The sequence below is a fragment of the Python bivittatus genome, unplaced genomic scaffold (assembly GCF_059951505.1).
Source record: "Python bivittatus isolate LINGU-HERP-01145 unplaced genomic scaffold, Pbiv_v1 ctg000670_np1212, whole genome shotgun sequence".
Taxonomy (NCBI): Eukaryota; Metazoa; Chordata; class Lepidosauria; order Squamata; family Pythonidae; genus Python; species Python bivittatus.
Window position 1 is genome coordinate 2,732,204 of NW_028277094.1, and position 27,475 is coordinate 2,759,678.

Genomic DNA, 27,475 nt, shown 5'->3' on the forward strand with positions numbered 1-27,475 from the left:
AGGAAAACAGAACACTAAACAACTCTGAGAGGGTGCAAAAGTTCCAGTTGCGACTGTTTTTCTCTCCAGCAACAGGCAGGGCTCCAGAGACGCAGGGGAGCACATAACGTTTTAATAGGAGCAAAATGTTGCAAAGTGCTGCTTTTGCTGCAGCGCCCGGTGGCACGTCGACCGCCATTCTTGGGAGAGAATGTCGAGCCACACATCCTGCAGCTGGACTTGTCTCTCTCTTGTCAAGTCCAGCCCTTCATCTCAAAAGCAGGTGGTCCAATGTCAGCCTTAAGGAAAGACACTGGAGAATAACCTTGTGAGACCTTGAACAAGCAGCTTTGCAGTTCTGCACACCGTCCCTCTGACTGAACCCGGGAGCCTTGCTCCAGAGCACAGGAAATCGGTTCCTGCAGAGAATGTGATTCATCTGCCAGAGCAACAGACATGCTGCCACAGCGACAACGTATATCAATATGCAGCAAGCAAGATCAGCCCTGTACTAGGCTTCTGGACGCGGGGTTTCTGATGACAGGGGTCCTCAACTTTTCAAGAGGCCTTGGTGTCTTTAGCAGCCCAGAGTTGTCCAGACAAAGTCAAAGACTCCCTTGGGCTAAACACAGCTCCTTGTGACAACATGGACATGTTGGTCTAGTTTTCTTGGCAATATTTCAGGAGTGGTTTGCCATTGCCTTCTTCCTGGCTCTTTCTCCAACACTGAGATTGCCTGTTTGTCTCCCATCCAAATTTTAACAAGGTCAGGTGGTGCTTGCTAGTTTCAAGATCAGCCAAGGCCGGGTGGGTGCTGCCACCTGCTGGACTGGCGTGAAATAAATCAGCAAGTGGTTATATTAGTCCATGCTTGCAGTGAGGGAGAAGAGCTCTTTTTAAAGGCAAAATGTATTTATTTTCCAGTTAATTATTTCACCCTTGTAAAGCTCCATTCCTAAAGGGTAGGAGACCTGTAGCCTCCAGATGTTGTTGACCCTATTTCCCATTGCTCTACTACCTGGGCCTTGCTCAGAAGGTTGGGAGTTGTCCAAGAATGTCTGGAGGGCCTTAGTTCTCTGCCCTCCAATCCTACTGCACCACAACTTCCGAGCACCACATTGCATGTTAATACCTGCAATGCCTTTCCCGCAGCTTTGATGTTGCCCGGGTAATCATCATCAAAGTCGAGCAATCAACAGGAAGGAAATAAAACTGCAATGCACAGTTGGTTGGTTCCTCTGAGTTGTAAACCTGTGAGAAGGCTTCCATGGACAATGATGCATCTCTTGGATTCCCAACATCGGGAATCAGTTTCTCTTGGAATTTGCATTTGGCTGGCTGTATGTTCTCCAGGGGCCAAGGGTCACCAGCAAGTAGCAGTCGTGGTAGAAAAACTATGAGGTAGGATGGCTGTTTTACAAATTACAAAAAAAAAGGAAGAGGAGGAGGAGGAGGAAGGGGAGAAACATTAAATAATAAAGTGCCTCTATTATTTAGGGCATAAGGGGATAGTCGATCAGTTTTCATGCTTCTGGTTGCATGAATTGTATGTTTGGTTTTCAGACTTATAGTATGTCTGGAGGTTGAGTCATGGCAACTGGACTTCTTTTCTTTTTTGGTAGAGACATTTCACTACTTGTCCAAGCAGCTTCTTCAGTCTAAAAAAGTTGGTTAGGGGGACCCCATAAAAGTCTTCCAGGGAGGCTGTGTTGCTTAGTCTATTATCAGGTACATATTTACTAATGGGCTTCCTCAAGACTCTTTCTCTCCTTCCCTCTAGTTTCTTCTGGTGCCACATGGAAAAATTTTCCAGATTTTTTTTCCTTTCAGTTTTCATTCATTTTGATGAAAGAGAAGTTGCTTTTGAAATGCCATTCAAAGGAGAAGAGAATTTTGGACACATTCTAGTCAGTGGAGATGTGTCTTGTACTGACCTAATGGCCAAGGGTAGATGGGTGTGAATCTCCTGTTTTTCATCGTACAATTTTCTCCCCAGCAACCTGCAGCCTCCCTGGCTTCTCCTGCTTCCATTCAGTTCCAAGAGATGCATCATGAGACTCCCCCCAGGGAGCTGTTTTGCTCTGGGAAGTGTGGGCAGCCAGGGAGGCTGCAAAGGGATGGAAAGATGTGGAACAGAAAGCAACCCCACAGTAGCACCATCTGCCACCAAGTCAGCTGAAGAACCCCACTGGAAGAAATGTCAGACATATCCTCAACCACCCTGAGAATAAGATAGCCAAGCAGAAGCTTCTTTTTGCAGGGGGAGAGCTGCCTGAGAAACTGCAAGACAGATTTCACAGACATTTCTTCATTCTCTTTAAACTGGACTTGGGCTGAACAGCTCTTTGTATAAAAGAAGACTTTCAGAAGAGGGCTGTTCTCTTCAGCAACACTTCAGGTGGCTTTTATTGCTGGGAGTAAGGAACTGTATATAAAGTTTGGGCTCCATTAAATAAATTCACTTGGCTTGTCTGGGTCAACTAAGAATGTTCTAGATGGATGACGGTGACTGGACATATTTTTAAGGTGCTGGGATGTGAAGCAAAATGTGGAATTAGTAAATTCATTACGATGATGATGATGATGATGATGATGATGATGATGATGATATGATGTCATATTGTCATCATAGGAAGGAATTAGTCTAAGACTGAAGACCTAAAGGGTTAGTACTTTAGAAGAAATCCCACATCAAACAAAAAATGCAAATGGAAGAAAACAGCAAATGAATCTAGCAAGTCTTGGGATGGAATGAAAGTTCCTTCAGTGAATAATAAGGTTTAATGTAACTTGGGGGCAAATCTATAGTGAAATCCTTGTAACCAAACTCACTTCTGCCAACCATGGAAAGTAGAGCACAGATAGAAAACACAATCTGGCACTTTGGGTTCAGCCCTACAAAAAAGTTGTACAGTCAGCATCCTGCCCCTGAATTACTGCAGAGGCTAAGCTCATTCCACACCAAAGGGAAATAAAATAACTTATTAGCATCTGCCCACCCATAGTTTCAGTATACTTGTGTTCCTTTGTCTAGCGGCTTATAAAACAAATTCTGAGCTGTTCCTATGAGAGGAGGCTTCCAGCCTGCAAATTCACCATTCAACTGTTGCATTTAATAGTCTCTTGCAAGCTGTGATGGTAAAATGAGTTCCTATAAACATTTTTGCAGCCAGGAGCTTTTCCCAATAACTCTAACTATAGTTGCAGGACGACTGCAGTAGCTGGAGCAGGGAAGAGGAGAGATACAATTAAAACAATATCTGCAGACAGACATTAGGAACAGGATGCTAAAGCTTGACTTTGAGTCTAGGACATGAGAGATCAAGATTCCTGCTAATGGGAAAACAGACCGCTTACAAGCTCTGCTGAATTGCCACAAATCAGGGAGTGAAACCAGATTTGTTGTACAGTAATTTCAATTAAATCAGTGTCAAGCCAGAAATCGATTAACTCAGCTCCCTAAATGGCTGACCGCATGAGATAGGGTAGGACCAGAGCTGAAGCACTTCATTTTACAGATGGAACCGAAGCATTCATGGCATATCTTTATATCCTGGGTTAAAGTGATTGTGGGTATAACATCTCCCTCTGGTGTCTGGTACTGAAAGTTCCTTAGAAAAACTATAATGACCCACGAACGATCAGAGTGAGATTGTACAGTAAGTGAAAGACCCTGAAATAACCTTCTGAAAAGTTGCCAGCAGTTCTTATCTCAGGCTAACTGGAACCTTTGAACAAGCAGCATGTTTGGCCCATGTTCCTGCCAGGCTCTAGCTGCTGTGGTGAAAAAACACCAGCGAGACTCTCTTGCCACAAATTTGTTGCTAAAGGCGGAATATGGTTGGGAGAAGCTCTTCTGCGGGTGTGTGCATTCCTGCACGTTAGCAAAGTCACAGACAGTTTTCCTCAGGGGAGGGAGGGAGGGAGGGAGGAGGATAGTGTATCTCAGGCGGGACCTCTGAGTAAGGCTTGCCATGCCTGGAAGGGGAAAAAGCACACCAGCTGTCTGCCGAGTGCCAGGACCTTGGCATTGCCCATGGAATGGGAAGCAGCTGACTCTCTCTGGCTTTGGGGGGGGGGGCGTTGATGGCCCTGGCCTGCAGGCAGAGATAGGTCGGTTGTTCTTTGATGAGTATTGATGATACTTACATAATCAAGGCGGGTCTTGGCTCTGCCTCCCAACTGCCTTCTCAAACATGGAACAAGGATGTGGAAAACCCAGGAGGGACCAGGAGCAGAGCAGATCTTCCCTCTCCCTCCCTCTCTGCTGCTCTGCAAGCAGACGTAGTAGAGTAGGAAGCTGCAAAGCTAACTATACCAAGCCTAGGAGCCAATAGAGAGCTGAGTGTTCAGTTCTCATGGTTACAGCATCCCTGAAGGAACTCAAAGCAAGACTGTTCCCAGAGGTGGACATGCACGGAGCAGTCCTGTGTTTGAGCAGATTAAATGCTTGCTATCTTGGATTAGGGGATTGCCTTGAAGATACTCGGGTCTCACAAACTTGGGCAGGCTTCCTCCCCAGATCTGTGTGATATAGTGTTGGATCTAAGTCTACAAGCCACTTGACTCCCAACCCAACAGGATAACTCTGGGTCAGCTACTTTCACTCAGCTCAATCTACTTGCCAGGGCATAAAATTAAGGGGAGGACCTTCAAAGAAGCTGACTCAAGCTTTCTAAGAAAACACAAATATAATACAGTGAGGAAATAAATATAACTCTTAGGTCTGGGCAAAACTGAGGTCCTCTTCTCCCTCAGTTTCACCTCCCTAGCCTACAGTTGCAGCTGACAATATCTGGGTTACCCCACATGACAATTTGTTTTGGACTAGCAATCTTCCACCTTTACATTGGTTGTTATCCAATGATTTTTAATGCTTTTATTTTAAAAATATTTTCTAAAACATTTTCTTTTTTCTTTGTTTAAAGTTTTTATTTTAGAAAAGATTAAAAAGACCAGCCGTTGGGGCAGCACGGTCATTTGTCCCCTACTTGTCACTCCCAGTGTATTCCAATAGGGAAACATTAGAACACCATATAGCAAAATATAAAATTAGAACAACTTGCTGACTCCCGATTAAAGTCTTTGCCCTGTGAGAGGACTCTGCTCTTATTTCATTTTTTTACCTCCTGAAAGTGCTGATATTTTTGAAAAAAAAAAAAAAGATAAGTGGTGCAATCAGCACAGCCATAAAGTACTATCAAGCTACCATCCCATGTTGCTTAACATGGTCACTGACATACCAGCAAATTCACTCTATCTTTATGGGAGTTACATATATTGCCACATATCTCCTTTTAACCCCACACCTGTGTTTTATTTTTCTCAACGGCTCTTTCTCGCATTAAAAGATCTTTTCTTTTGATTTTTACTGAAATATTGTCATTAAAAGGCTTCAGTGAGAAAGAACATTTGTGCAGACTTGAAAACGGATTTGAAGGGAAAGCAGGCTACGTTGCCTTGCGTGAAAAGAAATGGGCCACCCACTATCCTACAAAAAAATTTAAAAATGATCAAACAGAACCACCATGACGCAATTAAAATACATAAATAAATCAAAACCTACCACCAAACAGAATGGAAAAACAGTAGTCAATCTTAGTTACTAGAATTGATTGATTACGTGCCATCAAGTTGGTGTTGACTCTTAGCAACCACATAGATAGATTTTCTCCATGATGATCTGCCCCCAACCTGGTCCTTCAGGTCTTCTGATGTTGCACCCATGACCACTGTAACTGAGTCCATCCCCCTTGCTGCTGGTCATCCTCTTCTTCTCTTTCCTTCCACATTTCCCAGCATTAGAGCCTTTTCCAGAGAGCTGGGTCTTCCCATAATGTGTCTGAAGTAGGGTAACTGGAGCCTGAATTACAAAAAAGGGCCTGGTTATCTGAGGGGCCATCTATCTCTGACAGTTTCTGCCTGTCCTGTAAGATTGGGCAGAGTGGATACACTCCAGGACTCTTCAATTAAAGAATATCGCCTACTGTATTGAGACATAGGAAGCCTGACTTCGCTGCCCTGTGGAACAACGTCCCCCCAGAGATCCATATCGTTCCCCCCCCCCCAAAATGATGTTCAGGATGCTGCTGAAACCCTGCCTGTCCTCAGGGCCTTGGCTAGGGTTGGGTGCCAAACCCCTGCAGATTTTTTTTTATCTATGATGTCTCTGTTTTCTTCCAACGTATATGATCTGTGTTCTTAATTATTACTGCTTCTTGCTTTTAAAATTGCAAGCTGACCAGAGTCTTTTCCCCCCCGGTTTTATTTTTTTAATTAGATAAAGCAAAGAACGAAAAAGCAAAAGGAAAGAAAAGAAAAGGGGAACGAATGTGTATATATAAATGAAATACACTTTACACTAGAGTGAAGGTTGAAGTAAAAATATGATGACTATAAAAAAAATAATTAAAAAAGGGGGGGAAAAAGGAAAATGTTATACTGGATCCCCTCTCTTTTTCTTAGTTGCCCAGAGTCTTATGGAGTCAGATGGCTCTAAGTTGTATGAATAAATAAATACATGAATGCATTGTTTATCTTGTTTCTTTTACATGTGATTTCAATTAACTGTGATTTTTATTGTAGTGCAGGCAATAAGCATGTCTTTCTGTTCATCCTAATAAGGTCAGTAAAAGATAGATGGTTTGAGTTTTTCACATTATGAAATGCTATTGTGCAAATGCATCATCACCGCCCCCCCCCCATTTTTTGCAGCTTCCAGACCTGTTCAAAGTACAGCTGTTCAAAATCAGTGGCCCAGATCCCTAACATTTAGTCCTGAGACACCCCCCCAAAAACCTCCACAGTATAAAAGCTAAAGAAGGCAGGGTGTGAAATCTTGACATGATCTGATTCCCTACATTGGCAATTTGTCTAAAATGGACTGGCCCAATGGTGTTGGCAGGGTAAGTTTGAAAAAGTCAAGATAGCGGTCACGGAGGAGGAGGAAGAGGAGGAGGAGGAGGAGAAAATATATATGTATATGTAAAGAAAGGAAAGGAAGTGATTACATAGTTTCAGACTTGCTGAGGAGAGGTGGGTAGTACATATAGAGACATAGATTTGGCAGCCTGGAAAGATATGTCTGAAGACTGATTAGATAGGAGAAGTAACAAAGATGTCATGCTCTCCACCAGGAGAAATAAAAATTATCTGGAATTCCCTGTAGAAAAAGCAAGGAAGGAGTACATAGCTCAAAGACTCCACTAAACTGTCTCCACAAGAACATCATATGTTGAAGAAGAAGAATATTTTTGGAGCCCGCCCCCCAGGAAGACAGAAGACAATCCATCCACCTTGACCATAGTAAAGGCCCAGTGGAATTTCAGGACTGTGATAGATGAGAGATAGAAGGCTGGAACCTACCCATCTGAACCGACACCACATGCTGCAAGGTTGGAATCAGACTGAGGTCGATTTGGAGATCAGCGTCCCAAATAGGCTGTCCAAAAATACTTCTGGTATTGTCAAAACTGAATGGGCAAATTTCTCCGGTGAGCGAGTTTGCCAGTAACTTTAAACAGGTTGACTTACATGCAGCTTGGAAGTGAAGCTTGTCAATAACTTCAACCAGGTTGACTTCAGTGACCTCTGAGAACCACTGGGGAAAATAATTGTAGCCATAAGTTTAAAAGATGATACCAAGCTTTAGTTTCTATGGAGGTCAGGCCCCCACCTCTAGATAAAGTGCAGGGTTTTAATGCATCTTGGGGCTGCAAAGACAGCTCTGATAAATTTAGACCAAAGGGCTTCAAGGATGTCTCTCACAGGACCAGGAGGAGCTGAAAGGTGACCTTGGCTTCAAAGACTGCACAGGCTGCAGGGATGAAATGGGCTCCTTTCGAGTTGAAAGATCTCAGGATAGCTGAGGACCTTCGCTGAGCAACACTTGCCTGATAAAGAAATGCTCTCTCCAGCATAGTGAGGCCTGGAACATCCCTCCAGGGCATTTATAAATCCACATCTGCTTGATAGCATCCACATTCATTTGCCAATCATGAATTTTAGGATAATTTCGTGCATAGACTAAGCCTTTGGTTTTCTTACTTATAACTAGTTTTCCCTTTGAGCAGAAAGAGGCCAAAGTCAGCCAAAGAAGACTGTGGCATTTCGGATGTTTCTTTTAAGTGGCACAGCTTACATCTTGACGCAATTCCATCGCATCTCCATATCTCTCACTCTTAGGCCAAAGAACACTGAATCCACTTCTGAGGTTGTGAACTCACCGTTTGGTTTGTCCGCCGGCATTTCCGGGCTTTTTTATTGAACGAATTTTTACGTTTCAGTTTTTTAAAAAACCATCATTCGTTTCCTTTTTTCGTTTTTTAAACCCTTCCCCTTTTCAGGCTGACTGTTTTTATGAGAAATGCCATGCTGCTGGTTACCACAAACTTCCTTTTTTTAAACTTCAGCTGCATCAGAGGCGAAGTTCCTTTGTTTATTCTTAGCTCCTTTGAAGTCACCACCTCCCACTGAAAGCATTTTTCAGCCCAATACCAAAAGCAGTTCAACTGGAGTATATTACTCAGGGCAAGACCTCACTCAACCAGGCACCCTGGCTTGTGGCCCAGCTTGAAGCAAACATGGACTGCCCTAGTACTTAACTCTTGCTTTGCTTGTCAGTTGAATTTTCTTCTCCAACACCCATATCCACCCACTGCTGACATTCTTCCCCCTGCCCCTCCTTCAGGCTCCAAAAGCACAGCTTGTATGGTGAAAACCCCATTGGGCCAGGGAACAGCTGGACCATCTCTAGTCTGTTCTAGGGTTCCCAGAACTGGGCTGCAAAATTCTGGATGACCCCTAGATGTTTGGTATCTCCTTGCTGCCCCCTTCTGGTCTTCATGCTTTTGCACTCCAGATCAGGAAGTCTTGGTTCCACCCGTAGACATCTGGAGTGTAAAATAAGCAACAAAACTCATTTGGTTACTTCTCACATTTTGTTTTTAAAAAGCAACATAAAAGCACCAGAAGTTCCAGGATAAAATGCACTTTCCAATGCTGACATTTGGACTTTGCATCTCTATCACATGCTGTTTGCTTTATTGGAGAAGGAGAGGCATAACAAGCGGGATAATCTAGGAGGTTGTTTGGACTGTCCTCTGCAGCTGTTCCGCCCTTCAGACGTTGGCAAGGGTGGACTCTCACCTAGCTGATGGATTAATCTGTTTTTGAGATTATTCTTTTAGCAACATCACCCATCTGATGAAGGACATGGCCTCCGTTTCCTACATCCTACGAGCCTGGAGTTTGCTCTTCCTTCATGGTATGTATTGTGGTTTGAGACCTGAACACTCTTTCCTGGAACACAGAATCCAGGAGAAAGGATGTTCTTATTTGTATTACCTCCCAAGACCACTTTCCATGACCTCAGTGGTCTGGTGAGTACAGCAAAACTGAAAGGACTCATCTAGGTTGATTTGACAGACAACATAGCAACTAGCAATAAGAGTTCTTTACTGGGTATCTGCTGCACATTCCAGGTGGCAGTTTTTCATCACTTTCCTACTTTCCTTAGTTCTGGAGGGTCTAGTGATGTATCATCTGGGGACCACGGAAAAAGCCTTGCTTAAGTACACTCCCAAGGACAAAGCAGAAAGATATGGGGTTTTGGGAAATGCAATTCCACTCTCTGCAATATTAATATATTGTTAATGTAAGATGAGGGGGAGATCAATCATAGCCAATCAATGGGGGCATACGTCCAGAACCCGCTGGACAATGATAGGGCTAATTTATCCCATTTTGAAGTGAAGTGATGCAAATTATCTCTTAATTACATTAAGTCCAGAGTCTAAATTAATTATAGCTGGAGGGGATCCAACACGCACTAATTCTTGCCTATAATTCTGGCAGGGCCGGCCCTATCATTAGGTGAGATCTAATGGCTAATTAAGGTATTGATTCTAGGTATCAGCAAATTGGGGACTATTTGATGCATTAACATGGTGTTTGCCACTGCCAAGAAAGGAAATGAGAGAAGCACTTATGGAAAGTTCTGCCTTGACTGCTGCAATAAGTTGACCAACCTTGACCGCTGTATATCTTGACTTGAGTGTGGAGCGGCTTCTTAGTTTGTTTTGAAACCTTTACTAATGTTTTGTTATGCTAAAACTTTAGCCATTTTAAGATGTGCTAAGTCTTCAGACTGCAACTGACTCAATATGCTTCTAGGGACAAATGATGTTCAAATATCACATTAGCAAACAAGGTCAGATCAAAAGGGAGCAACATAGATTCGAACACGCCATAACATTAAACATGCAAAATGTGCATTTAACATCATGAATACCTTGGCCCTTTTTCACTGAATCGGATACTCACAGCCCTTGTCTTACAGCAGTTCTTGCAGTCAGAATCGAAGTTGGGTTTGATCTGAAAACAGAACTCCAGATTCTAAGAGGGTGTCAGGAAAGTTAGGATCCTATTAGATTTGGAGGTGGAATATAGCAATGAGAATGACACCCAGGTCTTAGGTCCTTTCCAACATTGCTGTCCACCACTCTTTGAGATGGCTGGATGCTATACCTTCGTTGTCCCTATTGCTAATCCCTCCTTACACCTATTTTGCTGTTTTGGCTCACCGATGAATGATGATGTCCTGATTTCAGGTGTGCAAGGCATATTAAGCAAAGTGTTTGGTTAATCCCTCTTGACTGATCCACCAAGCTAGACAGGGATGCTGGGATGGAGTGAGGATGGGACTAGAGCAAGGGGTGAAGGTCTAAGCAGAAGACCTAAATGTACACTCCAAGCAGGAGACCATGTCTGTCAAAACTCATCTGCTTCTCATGCTTGCCAGGTGGACAGTGGTCTTGTTAGGGGATCAGATTTCTTACTGTTTCAAAACTCTACACTTTCCCAAGCCCAGAGATTTTATTAGGAGCTTCCACTCAGGAAGCTTTTAGATGTTTTGTGTGAAACAGAAAAAAAAATGAATTTAAGATTTATGGTTTTGATAATCAGACAGGATAGATTATAGAAAGAAGAGAGTTCTGTTGTAGCCATAGAGTAAGAGGTAAATTTATCATTGTACTTATAATTGCTGTAAAGAAGATCGGAAGCTACTTCTTTGTCTCTTTTTTCTTTCTTTTCTGTTTTTCTTTTCCTTTTTTTCCGTTCTTGCCCTTTTAGCTCTCTCTTTGATTTCTTTCTTTGCCTTACTTCATATTAGTTTGCATTCGTTTTTATTTTCCTTTTTAAAAATCTTCCATAAAAAAAAGAGGTAAATTTATCATCGTACTTATAGCTGCTGTAAAGAAGGTCAGAAGCCACTTCTTTGTATCTCTTTTCTTTTTTTCTTTTCGCACTTTTCACTCTTTCTTTGTTTTCTTTCTTCTTATTCTTTTTCATACTCTATATTAGTTTCTGTTAGCTTTTATCTTTCTTAAAATGGTAAACAAAAATTATATTTTAAAAAATGATATCAAAAAAAAGGAAGTGAGTAAAGGATTTCAAGCTCAGAAGTGGACAACAGAACAATAACAAAGTAAAGTTTGTTTGATGTGGGGTAGACTACTGGCAGCCCAGGTTGTACATGCAACTGGACCCTTTTTGGCAAACCCTGGAACTAAGCAGGCGGCGCTGCCAAAATTCAGAAAACTTACTTTAAGTCTTGGGGGCGGGGTCAAAAACCCAGCAAATTTCCCTGCCCCAAATCAGCAGTTTTGCTACCAAACTCCAGCAGCGTGAACTGGAAGTCCTATGGTACAAAAATAGGCCAGGAAGCTGGAATACTGTAAAATGCTGTTTGGGCACTTTGAAGGCAATCTGGTTTCTGTGCATACTCTTTGGGTCGATGCATTTTGAGGCTGAAAACAGAGCGGGCAAAAGGAATTCTCTGTTTAATCTTCGCCTGTCACCAGGTGGCTGTTAATAGCATGGGACCGGGGCTATAAAAAAACAGACCTTGCTCATTTTTCCTCCCCGTCCATAACGATCCTCCCCAAAGATGTTTCTCGCTGTGACTCACTGCGTCTCTGCTGTTGCAATAGGTACATGTTGGGCTTGGTTTGTTCTTTTCCCCTTTAAAAAAAAGGAGCCATTTGGGTGCCAATTTCTAAAGTTTTCTTGCCATCCTTGCTGGTGGATTTGTCAAGGTTTTCACGCCAAATTTACACTTTTTACTGGAAGCTGGCCAGTGTTCGGACTGGACATCTTATCTAACTGGATCAGCTCTGCGCTGCCTCTTCTTTCTCATCAAGACCAGAAAGTTTGTATAGTTGCTTTGGTTATGTTTTCGGCACCCCCCTCCACAGACAGCAAGACAGATAATGACAGGAACTGAGCCACCCCCAGGCCAGACAAAAAGATGTCCGTTTCTTATTGGTAAAGTTTGTGAGATAGGATGCTGTGTGGTTACACACTATAGTCTCCTCACTAGAAAAATCTCCCCCCAAACTGACCAGCAGCTTTGAACAATACTGGGTAGGTAGATTCAAGTGCCCTACTGATTTCCCACAGTGCCCTGATGATGCTTCACGCCAGGGCATGGTGGGAAAATAAAATGGTACCAGACTCAGCCTCCCTATCCTGTGGATGCACCTTCACAAACTTAGCTGGTGACAATAAGATGTCTCAGAAGATAAGCGTCTCTTTTTGTCACCAGTGAAGCTTGAGAAGGTAGGTAGGGACAATCTGCCAGAGGGCACTTGGCCCTTTTTCCAACCAGGAACTGGTGCTGCTTCTGGCCTTTTGATTTACAGAGATGCAAGGGGAAATATGCAGGTGGTCTCCCCATCTCTGGCTTCCAGTGTTTTGACAAAAGGGAATAATAAAACAGACATGGCTCCTAAGCACTTAGCTGGCCAGCTGTTCAACCTCCCAGGCTACTCAAAGAAGACTTGCTTGAATGAGAAGTTTCTCCTTCCATCCTAGGCTGCATCACAGGTTATCCCAACCAAGCAAATTCTGAGCAGGAAGACACAAGAAACTGTATGATCAACCCACCGGTGAGTTCCTGAACTTTACTAAAAATGTGTGTTCTACTAATGGGTTAGAACTGCTTCTCCCCCAAAATAGCTTTCTGTTCTGGAAACTTCTGATGCCCAAGTGAAGCCCCAGTCCTTCCTGGTAGGAAGAGGCAACACCAGCCCCACTTTTGTAGCCCCCCAAGTCCTTCAGGGTCACACCACTGAAATTTGGGAGCAAAATGACCATTTTCAACCATAAAATTTCTCTCTGTGTCTTCCTCTTTATAGTTTATGGGGTAAGCAGATGTGTTAAACCAGTGGGAAACTTAACACACCTATTTTCTATAAATCATGCCAACCCAGGGGTGTCCACAGGCAGATGGACAGAAAAGTGAAGATGAGAGCCACAACAATGCAATCAAAGCCCCCTGCCCTCATGTCTGGGGAAGGAAGGAAGGAAGGAAGGAAGGAAGGAAGGAAGGAAGGAAGGAAGGAAGGAAGGAAGGAAGGAAGGAAGGAAGGAAGGAAGGAAGGAAGGAAGGCTGCCCTTTTTAAAAGGGTGGGACTTTGATCACATGGTTGGGGCCCACTATTTTCTTTTCTTTGACCCCCTCCCTGTGGATACCCTTGTCCCAACTTCTAAGAAAAAAAGGGGCAAAAATAACAATCATTCTGGTGAACTCACTACTTCATTACCATAACAAACATATATATATATATATATATATATATATATATATATATATATATTAATCCTCCAGGCAATCCTCCGGGCAATCCTCCTGGCAGCTGTTCACTCCTTCCCTAAAAATCAAGACCCTTTCTCAACTCCTAGCTCAGCTCCTAGACTTCATGGATGCCCTGCTGTATTCACCTATTGACAGCCATTGGCATGCTGCCTCCTACCCAACTGATCTGATGGGTCTTGCAGTTCTAAAGCCAGGTCATTTTTTGCGGCAATGAAACAGAACTGGTTCATCCTTTTCTAACTTCCCAATCCCTCTCTGGGATTTCCTCCTGATCTCTCCCCCTGAAGTAGTAACCACATCTGATCCTGTTTAGCTTTTCAGAATCAGCTGGGTGCTGGTTATACACAAAAGTAACCGTGCAAATGCTGACCTCTATATCCCTTTGTTCCTCCCTCCCCTCTCGTAATCCTCTGCTGCCATGTTCCATTATGCCATAAGTACCTGCCTCCCACGGTGACTATGACGGGCGATCGGCTGAAGACCCTCCGTGAGCACATGCAATCCAACAACCTTGCAGCCTATATTGTCCCTACCACAGATGCACACTTGGTAAGTTAAAGAATACAGGATCAGCTCCACTTGATCCAAGGGTGGAGCGCTGAGGCAAGGAGGTAGACCCCAACCATGGTTGAACTACCACCACAGGATGGACAATTTGCAGGCCCAGGGCTCCCTTTCTACACCCTTCAGAGTTGATCCTCCTTGCAGAACATAGTTTCTCACCATTCTCAAGTGGGAAATAAAGATATAAGCCCAGAATTCAAACTCCTACCCTAACTCAGCTTCACCCCTCTGTGAAGTCCATGCTGAGTGCTGTTCTTGGCTACAAAAGGTTGCTTACATGGTCTGCTAAGACAAAGTGTTGAGTTTTCTGAAAAGTGAAGCGTATAGATAGGTCTGGGATCCTTTTCACATAGGACAGCTATCTCTAGGGCCAGGGCCATCTCTTGGTCTGAAAACCTTCCCATTTTTCAGAGTGAATACATCGCTGAACGGGACAAGAGGCTCACTTGGATGTCAGGCTTTTCAGGATCAGCAGGTGAGTCCTATTCTAGACCTTCAGCAACCTAAATTTCGTAGTTGAGCCTCAGGTCATCAGGAATCAAAATAACATCTGTCCTGAATGCCAATTGGTGATCACAAAGTACCTCTGAATTCATTCTCAATCATCACAGGAAACAACCACATTTCACTCCCAGAGTCATAAGATAGGGCCTCAACAGTCAAAAGATACAATTTTCAAGGCCATCTCTTTGGCTGTATTCACTCAATAGGTTTGACCAAGACAATCAAAGACCTTGACCCGCATTTGAACAACATACTAAAGTTGGTAGAGTTAACTATTTTTACTTTGATTTTGTAGTTTAGTAGTAGCTTAGCCTGCTATGCAAACCCAGGTTGCTTGGTTAGTTTATGGCTCAACTGGATTGTGCAAACCCAGAAAAACCAGATTAATTTCATAATGAGGTTAAGTGTGTTGTGAATGTAGTAAACACCTTTGCCAGTGGTGTATCACCATCACCAGTGTTTCTTGCAGCACCCATGCATGGTAAGAGTAAGACCCACCTACATCCACTTGAGAGCCCAGTTCCCAGATGCTTGCAACAGAAGATGAGAAAAAGAACAATCCAAGGGGCCAAGTGGGAGTAGGACATCTGCTGCCATGCTTTCCCTAAAGCTTAGCCTATCAGGGAACCCAAGCAAGGTTCACGTGGGTGAAGATTGATGCTCCAAGTGGTCAATGACTGAATGGGTCTTGGGGTTGGGAGGTGAAGATGTTCATGCATCAAATATTGCAGACAGGGCTTTCTGAGACAGCTTTCAGAGGGACCAATTCGCTCCCTGAACTATGGGCTCATGTTCTGAGATCTTTTCTGACTATGTGTATCTAATATAGATGATATCCACGTTGCCTGGTGGTGCCAAAAACTGGAGTATCCCTGCCCTGAAGCCTAGACCCCAGCCCCAGTTCAGCACCACTAGAAATGCAGCCTGAGAAGGGCTAGGGAGAGAAAGAATGGAAAATGAGAATGGAAATGGCCCATGAATAGGAATAAAGGAGTGGGGGGGGGCTCCCCAGATGGCTGCCTCCCCCAAGGGCCCTCAACTCTAGCAGCCCCACTGACTTTTTCTGGTGAAAAGAGCCCCACTGATAATCAGCACATGAGCACTAGGAGCACAGAAAGCCACTGCATCAGCCTTGTGACCCTCTGAACACAACTACCCAAAGTTTGGACCTACTCAGTTTCCTCCGACAGTGTACTACATCAGTCCTCATCCATTTCCATTTGGCCAATTTTCCTTCTGGACAAATGTTATAGCTCTAAGTCATTTAGTTAGAATATACAGGACATAACAATCTTGGCTGCTTTTGCTGCTACAGACAAAGAGAACTCCTTCTGGGACTGTAGACAAGCATGATGCAAGTGGTATGGAGTCATGGTATCATCTTAGCCATGCTCATAAATCAGTTTATATGGGTTGGTTCCTCCTTTTCCTTGGGCATATGGTGGGTGTTGCTCAACCATGTCCTGAAATTAGGGGGCAACAGTATAATTCCCAAGGAAGTTGCAATGGCCGGGGTATTTGAGTGGGATGTAGGGATTATATTTTATTTTTTCGCTGTGTTGGATACACAGAAGCCATTCTGCTGGGGTTACAATGGGTCATCTCCAGCCCCAGGATAAATGCAGTATCAGATTACTCCACCCCCAGTTGAATTATGAATATATGCTAGAAAGAAAAAGAGCAAATGTATTTATACAAAATAATAGTAATAAAAGACTCTTTCTTACTAGATCTTGCAATCAGAACTGCAGTGCGATAGCTGGATTTAATGTATTCAAGATGCTTAAATGTGCTAGATGGATTCACACTGTATGCATTTTTTAAAAATCAACAAAAAGAGACATAAACCTCCCACATGTAATTTCCCACATCTGTCATCCAATTGCTGAACCTACATATGTATGTAAACTAAAAATGTCTAAAAAGCTTTCTCTAGTTTGATGTTAGCAGATTTCAGAAAAGATGCACTTGAGTTTTAAAACTCACTCATAGCATCAATTGGCAAAATATTTTCACCTTCTTTGAAAGTTGGATTTCAGGGAATTTAGGACCTACTCTCAATTTAAACCTAAAATCTTAATTTACAATAAAGATACACATGCTATGAGATGTCCTTTCTGCTGAGTGTCCTGCTGAGTGTCCTTTCTTCACCAACAGAAGAAACTGAACTGGGAAACAGAAGTGAAAGCTGAACATAAAAATATGTTTTTCAACTACATTTTGCCCTCAGCCTCTCTGATTTTAGAAATTAATCCTTAGGAACTGGCGTGATCACCCTACAGAAAGCTGCCCTCTTCACAGACAGCCGCTACTGGATCCAAGCTGAGCGTCAGATGGACTGCAACTGGGAACTGCAGAAATCGGGTTCGTCCTTGTCTTAACTTTGTCTTAGTGCTCCACATTCTCTCTTTCCAACTCCAGGGCTGCCCACTAGCTCTTGTCCATGAAAGTGATATCCTAAAGCAGTATTTCTCAGCCTTGGCAACTTTAAAATGCATGGACTTCAACACCCAGAATTCTGGGAGTTGAAGTCCACACATCTTAAAGTTGCCGAGGTTAAGAAACACTGCTCTAAAGCAATCTTCTCCAAACTTCCTTCCTCCAGATGTGTTGGGACCACAACTCCCAGAATCCCCTAGCCAGAAGGCCAGGTGGGCTGGGCACCATTGGATTTGCTGAGCCAACATAGCTGGAGGTAAAGCAAGTAGGACAAGAAAGTGGTCCTACGATGCTTTGCTGTAAAATAGATGGCTGGTTCCAATACAAAATGCATCTTTGAAGGCAGGAAGAGTTGGGGACCAGAAGCTGCAGGACAACATTGTCTCGGAGAAGAAACTGGGTCATGCTCAGTTCGAGAAATCATGGGCCAGATATTCTCCTTGCAGAGTCCTCTTGGACAAAGGGCCATCTCTTCCTCTTCCTTGCTGCTTTCCTCATTTATTTGCTGTACCCTCTGAGCCAAATCAAGTCCAACTCCCAGAAAAGAAGAAAGCAACAGAGTCTGGGGCAGCTCCTTCTCCTTCAGCAGTTGGCAGCCTCAGAAAGGGCAGATGGACAGTTAACACAGCCAGAAGAATGGGCAGCATCTGTAGGAAGAGGCTGCAGAGATCTTGGGAGGTGGACCTGGTGGTGCTGATAACCAATGCTGGCTTCGAACCTGTCTAACCCATCTTACCTTTTCAGGTCTGCGCTAAGAGCCACCACCGACTTGATGGCACATAATCAATCAAGAAGAGACTTAATTTCTATCTTTTTACCATAAGATTGTAGGAAACAGCCTCTTACTCTTGAATCAGACCATTGGTTTCTTTAACATAGTACTGTCTACATTGACTGGCAGTTTTCCACCTCTCCCTGGAAGTCCTGGAGATCAGATCTGGGCCTTCTGCCTACTCAGCAAGTGCGCAACCACTGTTCCATGGCCCTTCCAATGACTGACTCATGGGCTAGCTCTTGCGGCCACTGCAGTGGGAGTCAGCTCTTGCTGGGTTGGTCCATGATTGCAGCCATCCAATCCTTCAGCTAAAGCACAGAAAGAGGCATGGCTGACATGTCCTTTCTTTTGCAGCGTGGACTGACGCTATTGGACAATGGATACTCAATGAAGTTCCTACTGGGGAAAGAATTGGACTGGATCCCTTCCTCTTTTCTATTGGTATGAAGCATCTTTGAACTGAGTTTCTCGGGCACATCTGGGTCAGATTCAAGAAGCAGGTGACCAGTCCACCAAGGAAGATGATGCTACCTTGTTTTCTTTCTGTTGCTTGCCCTTCATTAGCAGCTTGCACTGAAATGCTTAAGTAACTGCATGCTGCCATGACTTCCCCTCTCTCCCATTATAGTCCCCTGGCTGAAGAAAGCAGGTCTGGTGTGATTTTCCAAGTTCTCTCCTTCCCATTCTCTTTCCTTAGATAATGGGGAAGACTATTACCAGATCCTGGAAGGTGAAAATAGGACCTTTGTTCCCCTTGAAGACAATCTGGTAGATCTCGTGTGGGGCACCCAGCGGCCTCCTCCACCCACCAACATAATCTACCACCTCTCAGACGACTTCATTGGTATATTTGGGGCACAAATGAAGTGACAAAGGGAGACTGGTGGGGAGGCTTGGCCATACTGGCTGGGGATGAAGGATGCTGTAGTTCAATATATCTGGAACACATCCATTTCAGAAGGATGGTCTTAGGGTAATCCTCCTCACCTTAAATTGGCTGCCTATCCGTTCTGCTGTTTAGTAGAAGCAGGATTGCAGATGATAAGAAAACGTTTTTCTTGCTATATTGGGGCCAAACTGGACACTATTTTATAGTGAAGGCCAGGAGGTGTAATTTCTCATCAGTCAGACCTCCCATTCCTTTTTGTGATGGAATGGAATTATGAAGGCCAGGCTCGGGGAGATAAGCATTTTCTTAGCTCACTGAAAGAGCGTGGGAACCCCAAGAGGATGAGGCTGGCACCTCCCTGAGGAATTCACGGTGTTGTGGCTGCCTGGCTTGGGAGCTGGGGTTTCAGTCTGGGAAGATTCTTGCTAGAGGTTGTAGCTAATAAACATAGCTGAACTGATTTTGCACTGTCTCTTGGAGTTCTTTGGGCTAAACCTGACACTTTTCTTCCTTTAGGAAGTATATGGCAAGAGAAGATTGCCAATATCCGGATGCAGATGGAACAACACAGCAAGAAGCCCACAGCAGTCTTGCTCTCTGGTCTTGAGGAGACGGCATGTAAGTCACTTACTATTTAACATGCATCCTCACATTTCCTTCTCTCCTAGAATTATGTCATCCTTTCTTGCCTATTTTCCTACTCCTTTCACCACTGGCTTCTGTGGTGACAGAAAGATGCTGGAACCCTTACCTAGGCAAAAGGGGCTGAAACATTTTTTTAAGTCCAGAACATCCAGATAACATTCGGAAGCAGTTCAGGCAGATGTTCTCCCTAATTCACTGAATTATAAGAAGGAGGGGAGGTAAAGCACAATCACACTTGCAAGATGCTGTTATTATAGCCAATCTCAGCAAAAATAGTTTTAGCCTTCCTGCGGAGTGGATTTCCTGGTCTGGTCTACCTAGCGGGGTTGACACTTCTCAGCTTGGCCTGCAAACGTTTTCTGATCAGTCTTAAGCTTAGCAAGTGGAACTACTAAGGCTTCTCAAGAACTCAAGCCTGACGTTCAGTTGTAGAGTACCACTTTGCTTGCAGAAGTTTCCGAGTTTACTTCGAAGCATGTCCCGATAAGATCTGGGTGAGTACAGAAAATGTTTTGGATGATTCCACCTCGGAATACCATTGCCCTACCTCTTCCAAAACCTCTGCTCATCCAACTCCCCTCTTTCCAGTTAATATCTGCCAGGATCCATCTGTATACTTAAAGACCACTTTGCAGATTAGAAACCTCTACAAATCCAACAGCTGATATGCCCAGCATGTTAAAGATTCAATCTTGCCTCTCGTTCCCCCATTACTCAAAGGCTCTAGTTACCTCTTCTTCCCACTTTTGTCTCAAATTCTCCTTCCTGGCTCCCTGTCATGCCCTTAGCCGCTTCCCTGTCCCTCTTCTGCTATCCTCTCTTCTTTTAATTGCTTAAAGACTCTCCTGATTTAAAGGAGGGAGATATTAGAAACTTCTTTTTGTTTCCCGTAGGGCTCTTCAATCTTCGAGGAGATGACATTCCTTACACCCCTGTCTTCTATGCTTACACTCTTCTCACCAAGACAGATATCAGGTACTTGATCTCCCTGCAACGGTTCAGACAACAGTCTGGTTCCCATCATAAAGTGGGAGCTTCCACAAAATGTGGTCAGGTTCCAACCAGGCAGTCAGCCACCTCCTTTCCATTCCATTCCATTCCATTCCATTCCTTTCCTTTCCTTTCCTTTCCTTTCCTTTCCTTTCCTTTCCTTTCCTTTCCTTTCCTTTCCTTTCCTTTCCTTTCCTTTCCTTTCCTTTCCCCTCCCATTCTCTTTTTCATTTGATTTTCCAACTCCACCCCCACAAATCAGCACGCTCAGACGTTGTTGGGCTGTCTTTAGGAGAGAGAATTGCTTTCTTCATCTTTTTGGGTTTTTTCCTAAAGATCTTTTGGTCCTGTGGTGTCTTTGGGGTTTCCTTAAGCTTCCTAATATCCATCTCACGTGCAGAGTCATGTGGGCTCTGACCATTGGAGTTGCTGAGGTCCTGGCAATCATCTTTGCTGTACTGTATAGTACGATAGAGAAGATAACAAAGCCCCAGGTGCAGGTCTGAAAGCCTTGTAAGATCCAGGACAACGTCATGGTGCTGTCATCAGCTTTTAGACCTGAGCCTTGAGTCCAAGTTAAATGTTGCTTTGCAAACAGGGTGCGGGAATGTCTTAATGAAGAGACTCATGGCCTTGGCAGCTACATGGCATGTCCATATTTAGGGACGGTAGTTCTCTGATCTGCCAGGGGACTGAAGTTGCAATTGCTATAGACACAAAAGTTTTGCCCACAAGCTTCTAGAGCCTCTTGGCTGGATGCCACAAAGGAATCTGAGTGCCAGCTGGAACTTTGAAGCCAGCTGGTACTTTGAAACAACCTCGAACTCTGATCTGATCTGACAAGACAAGGCTTAAGCTCTTAAGGAGGAAATCAGTTACTTGCAAAATCGTGGGGGGCGGGGGAATGGGAAAAGAGCCATGTTTATATGGAGTGTACTTTGTGTATTTGGAAGCAAACATACAGCTTACATTTGAATTCACAGGCATGAGAAGGAGCAGGAATGCTTTGGGTTGTGAAAAGCATGCAGTGGGTCTGTCTAATACAGCTTTGTGTTAAAATAACTTGACTGTTTAGGCTATTGCAGATGGGGAGATTTTAAAAGAAATGAATGATCCATAATAGTTGGTGTTATATTTGTGTATATTTTCAGTGAACAGCAAAACAAATGTGGGGGAGAGAGGCCTTTGCCAATGTGATGTCCTCCAGATGTGTTGCACTACAAGTTCCAAGATCCTTTGTCCAAATGGGAATTGTAGTTCAGCATATCTGGAACATACCAAGTTGAGGAAAGCTGACCTAAGCCATTTTCTTCATTGCACTGAGAAAAGTAACAAGGGGGCCTAAAAGAAATGCCTTTGGACCCGGGGAGGCCCGTTTCAGTCTTCCCTTTAGCCAGTGGGCAGTGGGTTGAAAGCTGCAAGATGTGGGCTGAAGTCTTGGCTTGGCCCAAATTCAGTGGGCTGATGTTAGGCCAATCATCCACTCTTAACCTAGCCTAATTTGCAAGGTTGTTACGGGGCTAAAAGGAGGGAGCGTGGCCAGGAAGTGCTATCCGCCAGCCCATGGGGCAATGGTGGGGTGAAAATGAAGAATTCCAGAGGTGTGAATGGGGCTGTCCTCTGAATGCTGAACCACCACTCCCAGCAGCCCAAACGTTCAATGGTGAAGGATGCTGGGAGATGTAGGTAGGCAACATTTGGGAAAGTCACATTTTCCCCACTCCTGGAAGAAACTCTTCTCCAGTTGGACATCTCAGTTTCCTTTGATTTGCCCCCAGTCTGTTTGTGAACCGGAGTCGCCTGAGCACCGAAGTAGTCCAGATGCTGACGACAGAATGCCCAGGATCTCTGTGTGTGAAGCTGGAAGACTATGGCCAGATAGGTGCCAGCGTGAGAAAATATGCCCAGCAGGACGGGGTGGTCATCTGGATCGGAACAGAGTACACAACTCTGGGACTGTATCAGGAGGTCCCAGAAGTAAGAGAGAAGAGAAAAAGGAAACATAAGATTCTTCTTCTTCTCCCCAACCTACCCTACGGTTTCCCCCATGATTACAGGGGGAGTGTCTCTTAATCACTCCTCCCTCCGCAGCTATGAGCAATCTCTTCAAACACCTATTGAGTCCAAGAACTTAAACCCATTTTAAAAAGACCAGAAATTAAGCCGAACCACAACACCATCTTAGAAGCTGTAAACAGGAATAGAGCAAACTGAGCAAGTAGAAGAAGATAACCATCAAAAATATTTCCATTGCTACGTCAGGCCATCAGCAATTCCAAAAAGAAAAAGAAAAAAGACTTGGATCTGTGCTACAGTTTGCACTGTGCTCCTAATAGCAAAGTCAGGCCAATGTAATTCTTAATTTCTAAAAGGGAAAAATAATAAATGCTCTATTTCCATTTTAGGAGAGATTTATGCCACTTCCTTCCTGCTAACTCTGATCCCATAAGTCTCTGCTAGCTCTTGTAGAGTCGTGACAAGGAAAGAGACCCTGTGCTTCTGTTCCCTGCAGAAACTTTTGTAGATGAAATGGACAGGAACTGAGGGCAGACAAATGCAATTGATGAATGGAATTTGCTGGTGGTATAGTTGGGTAATATTTAACGTTTAATATGCAGAGTTATTTAATCTCTGAATGGTTGCATGTCCTCACATATAGAATAGTCTATGCTGATGCCAATCTAATAAGCCAATCCTTCTCTATTTGGGCAACTTCTTCTTATTCCATTCAATGCAGCCTAAGACATCTGTCCTAAAAAGACCATCTGTTAGCCCAGATGTGGCCACAGCCAAGTCATTAGATGCTTTTCAAGTACATAAGGCAAATTCATAGAGGCCAAGTCTAGCATCAATTCTAGCTTGTGATGGTTACAGACCAGAAGTTGTCACTTGCTAGTCAAGGGTAGATTCATCTTCCAAGCATTTACAGCTGTTTGCTGATGATGGGAATTGTAATCCAACCGGGTCTGAAGGGCCAGTGTTCTCCAGCCTCTACTGGACTCTGCCCTGCTTTTCGTGCTCTTTGTGGGCTTCCCAACTCTCCAGTGGTCTCTCTCAACCCGTGGTGGGAAGCAGTATGCTGGATTCTGTAACCATCTGGTCCATTTCAGGAAAGCTCCTATGAACGTGCTTAACTTTTTCCCAGTTTTTCTTACTGAGTTCTTGGATCAAACTCAAGTTCTGTGGACAAGCCAGCAAGTTTTCCCCCTCCTATCCCACGTGAAACTCCAACGGAAGAGCTTCTGAGATTCATGGAGCAGCAGAAGCTCTTGTAGGAACTGCCCCATCCCAGAATCCGCCTGACCTGAAGTGAATTATGTCAAGGTCCCAGTGAATGATGCCAAAGGCCTATTCCCAGATGTGTATTTGCAGGTGCATCCCTCAAAAAGCTGTCCTAATTCCCATTTTCCTGTTCACAGGAAAAGCTCTTGAAAAATAATTTCTCTCCTGTCATGCTCGCCAAGGCTGTCAAAAACTCCAAGGAGCAGAAGCTGATGGAAGCAGCACATGTACGTAATCCCATTACAGGGACACCCACCCCGTGTGATGCAATGACCTTGAGCGCTGAGGTCCAAAAGGACCTTCAGGAGTCAACGAAAAGGAACTCCTTTCCCGACCCCACTGCAGCTGGCAAAATTTTGAGTGTTGCAGAACAGCTCCATTAAGCTGAGCTGAAGCAAAGTGGCCCAAAATCAAGGGACAGAGGGGCGGAGGTAAGAAGAGCACAAGGTATAGTGGGAAACTCTTGCCTGCAGGTTCTTGGAGTGTGTGTAACCAAGCTCCCATCAAAGTTTGGGATTTTTCCTTTCTTTAATGGGTGGTCTTAATTGCAGATGTATAGGATGGGTGTGTTATCTATGTGTATGTTAAATTCTTTCCCACTAGCTGGTTTCTCACCACACACACACAGACATAGGCGTAGAACTGTTCTTCCCCTTACAGCATTTTGGATCACTTTTAAAAGGATAGTTAAAATGTGTGAGAGGCTTTCTGTTAATATTTCACTCTCCACTGAGGTCTGAAGATAGAAATAGGCTCTGGAAGGCAGTGAGGCTAGACATTGGTTCTGGAACCACACTTCAGTAGCTATGCACACATTAAGTGTTTAACTTGTTACTGAATTAATCTATTTGGGGGGTTCCCCCAATAGCCTGAATCACACTGACCCAAAGAGCTAGATTTGCACATCAGGCTAAACCACAAAAAGCAAACATTATTCAAACTACCCAAGCCGACTGTTGTGTAAATAGAGCCCCAAGGGTTTTACTAACCCAGAGAAGTGCCCAGTGAGCAGAGCCAGTAAGTCGTCGTTTAAATTTTGTTCTGGCTGAAGCAAAAAATGACAGGACCATGGGTGTCTTTCTATCAAAACCTGCTATTGTAGCCTCTCCCTTCCAAGCTTGTCCTCATGCGGTGGCGTAGGGTGAATCACAGCGGCCCACGTGTGGGCCTCTCTTTGCTTTGCGTTTGCACAGATACGAGACGCCGTGGCACTGATCCGGTATTTGGTTTGGCTGGAAAAGAACGTGCCCAAGAACTCTGTGGATGAGGTGTCTGGTGCACACTACCTGGACTCATTACGTAGGTCAGTCTAAATAGGGCAATTTTAGGTGCCACTAGTAAACAGAGGAAAAACAGTACATCTAGAACAGCCTTCTCAACCTTGGCAACTTGAAAATGTGTGGACTTCAACTCCCAGAATTCCCCAGCCAGCCATGCTGGCTGGGGAATTCTGGGAGTTGAAGTCCACCCCTCTTAAAGTTGCCAAGGTTGAGAAACACTGATCTAGATAGTCAGTTAAAACATTAGCTGAATGATTGCACCCATTCACCAAATTGAATTTATTATTTATCAGGTGCTCCTGTGCAAAATTATGAGATTTTGTCCCAGATTGATTCAACAAATCAGTTGGCATCTTGACACTTTGAACTGTCAATCGAAGTCAAATTATTCTGATATTTCCAATCAGAGAACTCTCTTGAACCAATAGGAGATTACATTTTGAATCAATGATGCAGACCAGCTAGGGCATATCGCACAACCCTAGTAAGAAACTTGGCTCCGTTAACTCATTGCACCAAAGTATAATATGGACTGTTTTGTTTTGGCTTAGCACACTATGCAACCCAGCGGCTGGGAGGTTATTTGAGAAACCATGATCAAGCTATGGTTTGTTTCAATGCAAGGTGGGAATCCGGTCACAGAATACCAGGTGTCCTTTCTTCTTCCATAGGCAAGAGACACACTGCAAGGGGCCCAGCTTTCAGACGATCTCGGCTAGCGGCTTGAATGCAGCACTGGCTCATTACAGGTACCGGGGAGAAGACAGGAAGGTCTTGGTGGAGGGCAGAGAGCAGGCAAAACTCAGATGCTTTGCTACCTAGAAAGAAAAGCGTCCCATTTCAAGGGTCAGCGAGACTACAGAATCCTACGTGAGTAGCGTGCATACCGGTTAGGCAAAGGCAGTGGGGCCTCCCTCCTCTTTGTAACGAAGCCTTCCAATGACCGCCTTGCATCCTCTCGCTGGCTGGAAGACAACGTGGCTACCACCGAGGACGTGAGCCAAAGCATGCTGAAAGGTTGCTGGCTTGCAAAAGCTCTGAGCACATCAAGGAAAACTTGCATCTTGCAGGATTCTGAACAGTCGGGAGAGAAGGGAAACATACCACAAGGTGAGGTGCTGGCTACCAGCTTGGCAGGCTTCAGGAACAGGCTGGACCAAGTCATGGCAGTCCTGGGGATCTATGGCTCTTCGCTTTTTAAATATATATATATATATATATATATATATATATATATGCGTGCGTGTGTGTGTGTGTGTGTGTGTGTGTGTGTGTACACACACACACACACGCATACATACATACATAATTACTATTATTTATTTTCCTGAACAGTAACAAAAAAAAGAACAAGAACAAGACACAAAGAAAATGATGACCGAAATACCTACATTCACAAAGAAAAAAGCAACAGATAAAAAGTGCTTTAAAAAAAGTGGGGAAAAAACAGAAAAAAGAAACAAAGTAAAATATATCGTTATAACAGTTAACAGTTACAATCCTATATATACTTATCTAATGTCAATATTATTCAAGCGCATATGTATTTATTTCTAATGCACTTGTATAACTATCGTTCTTTTTTAACCTACCGCGCTTTGTATCAACGAGTCCTGTATTTCATGATACTTGTCCATGCAAAGTCTACATCTACAGGCAATTCACTCCCAGGTGGCAAGTGCAATCAAGTCTTCAGTCCACTGAGTAAATGGGGAGGGCTCTTCGTCTTGATGGCCGTGGAACTGCCTCTGAAGGCCATCTGCTGGGAGACTAGCCGGCTTCTTTGTGTAATTCACTGGCCACTGTGAGAACAGATTCCTGGACGAGATGGGCCAGGGGTCTGATCCAGCAGGGGCTGCTTAGGTTCTTCTGTTCATGTTCTGCCCAAGAACATGTGGGTTTGTTCACATGGATGCTTAAGCATGCAAGTCATATGAGTCTGGAACATAAGGACCCTCTTGTGGAATCCAATATCTCATTTCCCATGCTGGCCAGATAGCACTTCCCACTCTGAATGGCAGGAAAGCAGGATCCCCTTCTCCCTATTTTTGCCCCAGCAGCTGGCATGCAGAGTTTTACTGCCATGGAACATGGAAGTTCTACTCTTTCACTCAGTAGCACAAGATGCAGGGGTGGTCTCCAGTTTAGAGCAAACATTTCCAACCTACGGTTGGACAACGCTGCCTGTGATCTCTGGTATGGGTGTCAATTTAACAGCCAAAACTTTGGGAAATCACTCTATCTCCCAGGATTCTGGCATTCTTGCCTGAAATCTTGCAAGAGTGCAAGTGGCCATTTTTTAAAAAAATCAGCAATCACAAGATTTCAGCCATCTTTTTTTAAAAAAATAAGCAAACAAATAATAATAACAACAATAATAACAATTATATATTTTTTTAATTTGGGGATCTTATGGCATGTGGCTGGTACCCACAGTCAGTTGTTTATGTGGTGGTCCTCAAAGCTTT

The 27,475-nt window shown here is 43.9% G+C and overlaps 1 protein-coding gene and 1 long non-coding RNA gene across 3 annotated transcripts in view; one reads left to right on the forward strand and one right to left on the reverse strand.

Annotated features, from left to right (window-relative positions):
- LOC148214424 (uncharacterized) overlaps nucleotides 1-8,621 on the reverse strand; it is a 33,385-nt gene extending 24,764 nt beyond the window's left edge. The window contains exon 1 of one of the 2 annotated variants that reach the window (XR_015798088.1): nucleotides 7,345-8,621. This is a non-coding gene — a long non-coding RNA (uncharacterized LOC148214424). Of the gene's footprint in view, nucleotides 1-4,128; nucleotides 4,282-7,344 lie in introns of those variants that run through there. The other variant, XR_015798087.1, reaches the window with a different exon arrangement.
- Nucleotides 8,622-9,095: 474 nt separating this feature from the next.
- Nucleotides 9,096-27,475, forward strand: part of XPNPEP2 (X-prolyl aminopeptidase 2) — a 29,901-nt gene continuing 11,521 nt past the window's right edge. Inside the window, exons 1-13 of the mRNA XM_007422643.4 lie at nucleotides 9,096-9,244; nucleotides 12,856-12,929; nucleotides 14,078-14,188; nucleotides 14,615-14,678; nucleotides 16,967-17,071; nucleotides 18,276-18,362; nucleotides 18,619-18,765; nucleotides 19,327-19,428; nucleotides 20,349-20,430; nucleotides 22,224-22,422; nucleotides 23,865-23,954; nucleotides 24,921-25,030; nucleotides 25,679-25,756. Of these exons, the coding sequence (XP_007422705.3) occupies nucleotides 9,184-9,244; nucleotides 12,856-12,929; nucleotides 14,078-14,188; nucleotides 14,615-14,678; nucleotides 16,967-17,071; nucleotides 18,276-18,362; nucleotides 18,619-18,765; nucleotides 19,327-19,428; nucleotides 20,349-20,430; nucleotides 22,224-22,422; nucleotides 23,865-23,954; nucleotides 24,921-25,030; nucleotides 25,679-25,756 (1,310 nt within the window). The 5' untranslated portion in view covers nucleotides 9,096-9,183. The remainder of the gene's footprint in view (nucleotides 9,245-12,855; nucleotides 12,930-14,077; nucleotides 14,189-14,614; nucleotides 14,679-16,966; nucleotides 17,072-18,275; nucleotides 18,363-18,618; nucleotides 18,766-19,326; nucleotides 19,429-20,348; nucleotides 20,431-22,223; nucleotides 22,423-23,864; nucleotides 23,955-24,920; nucleotides 25,031-25,678; nucleotides 25,757-27,475) is intronic.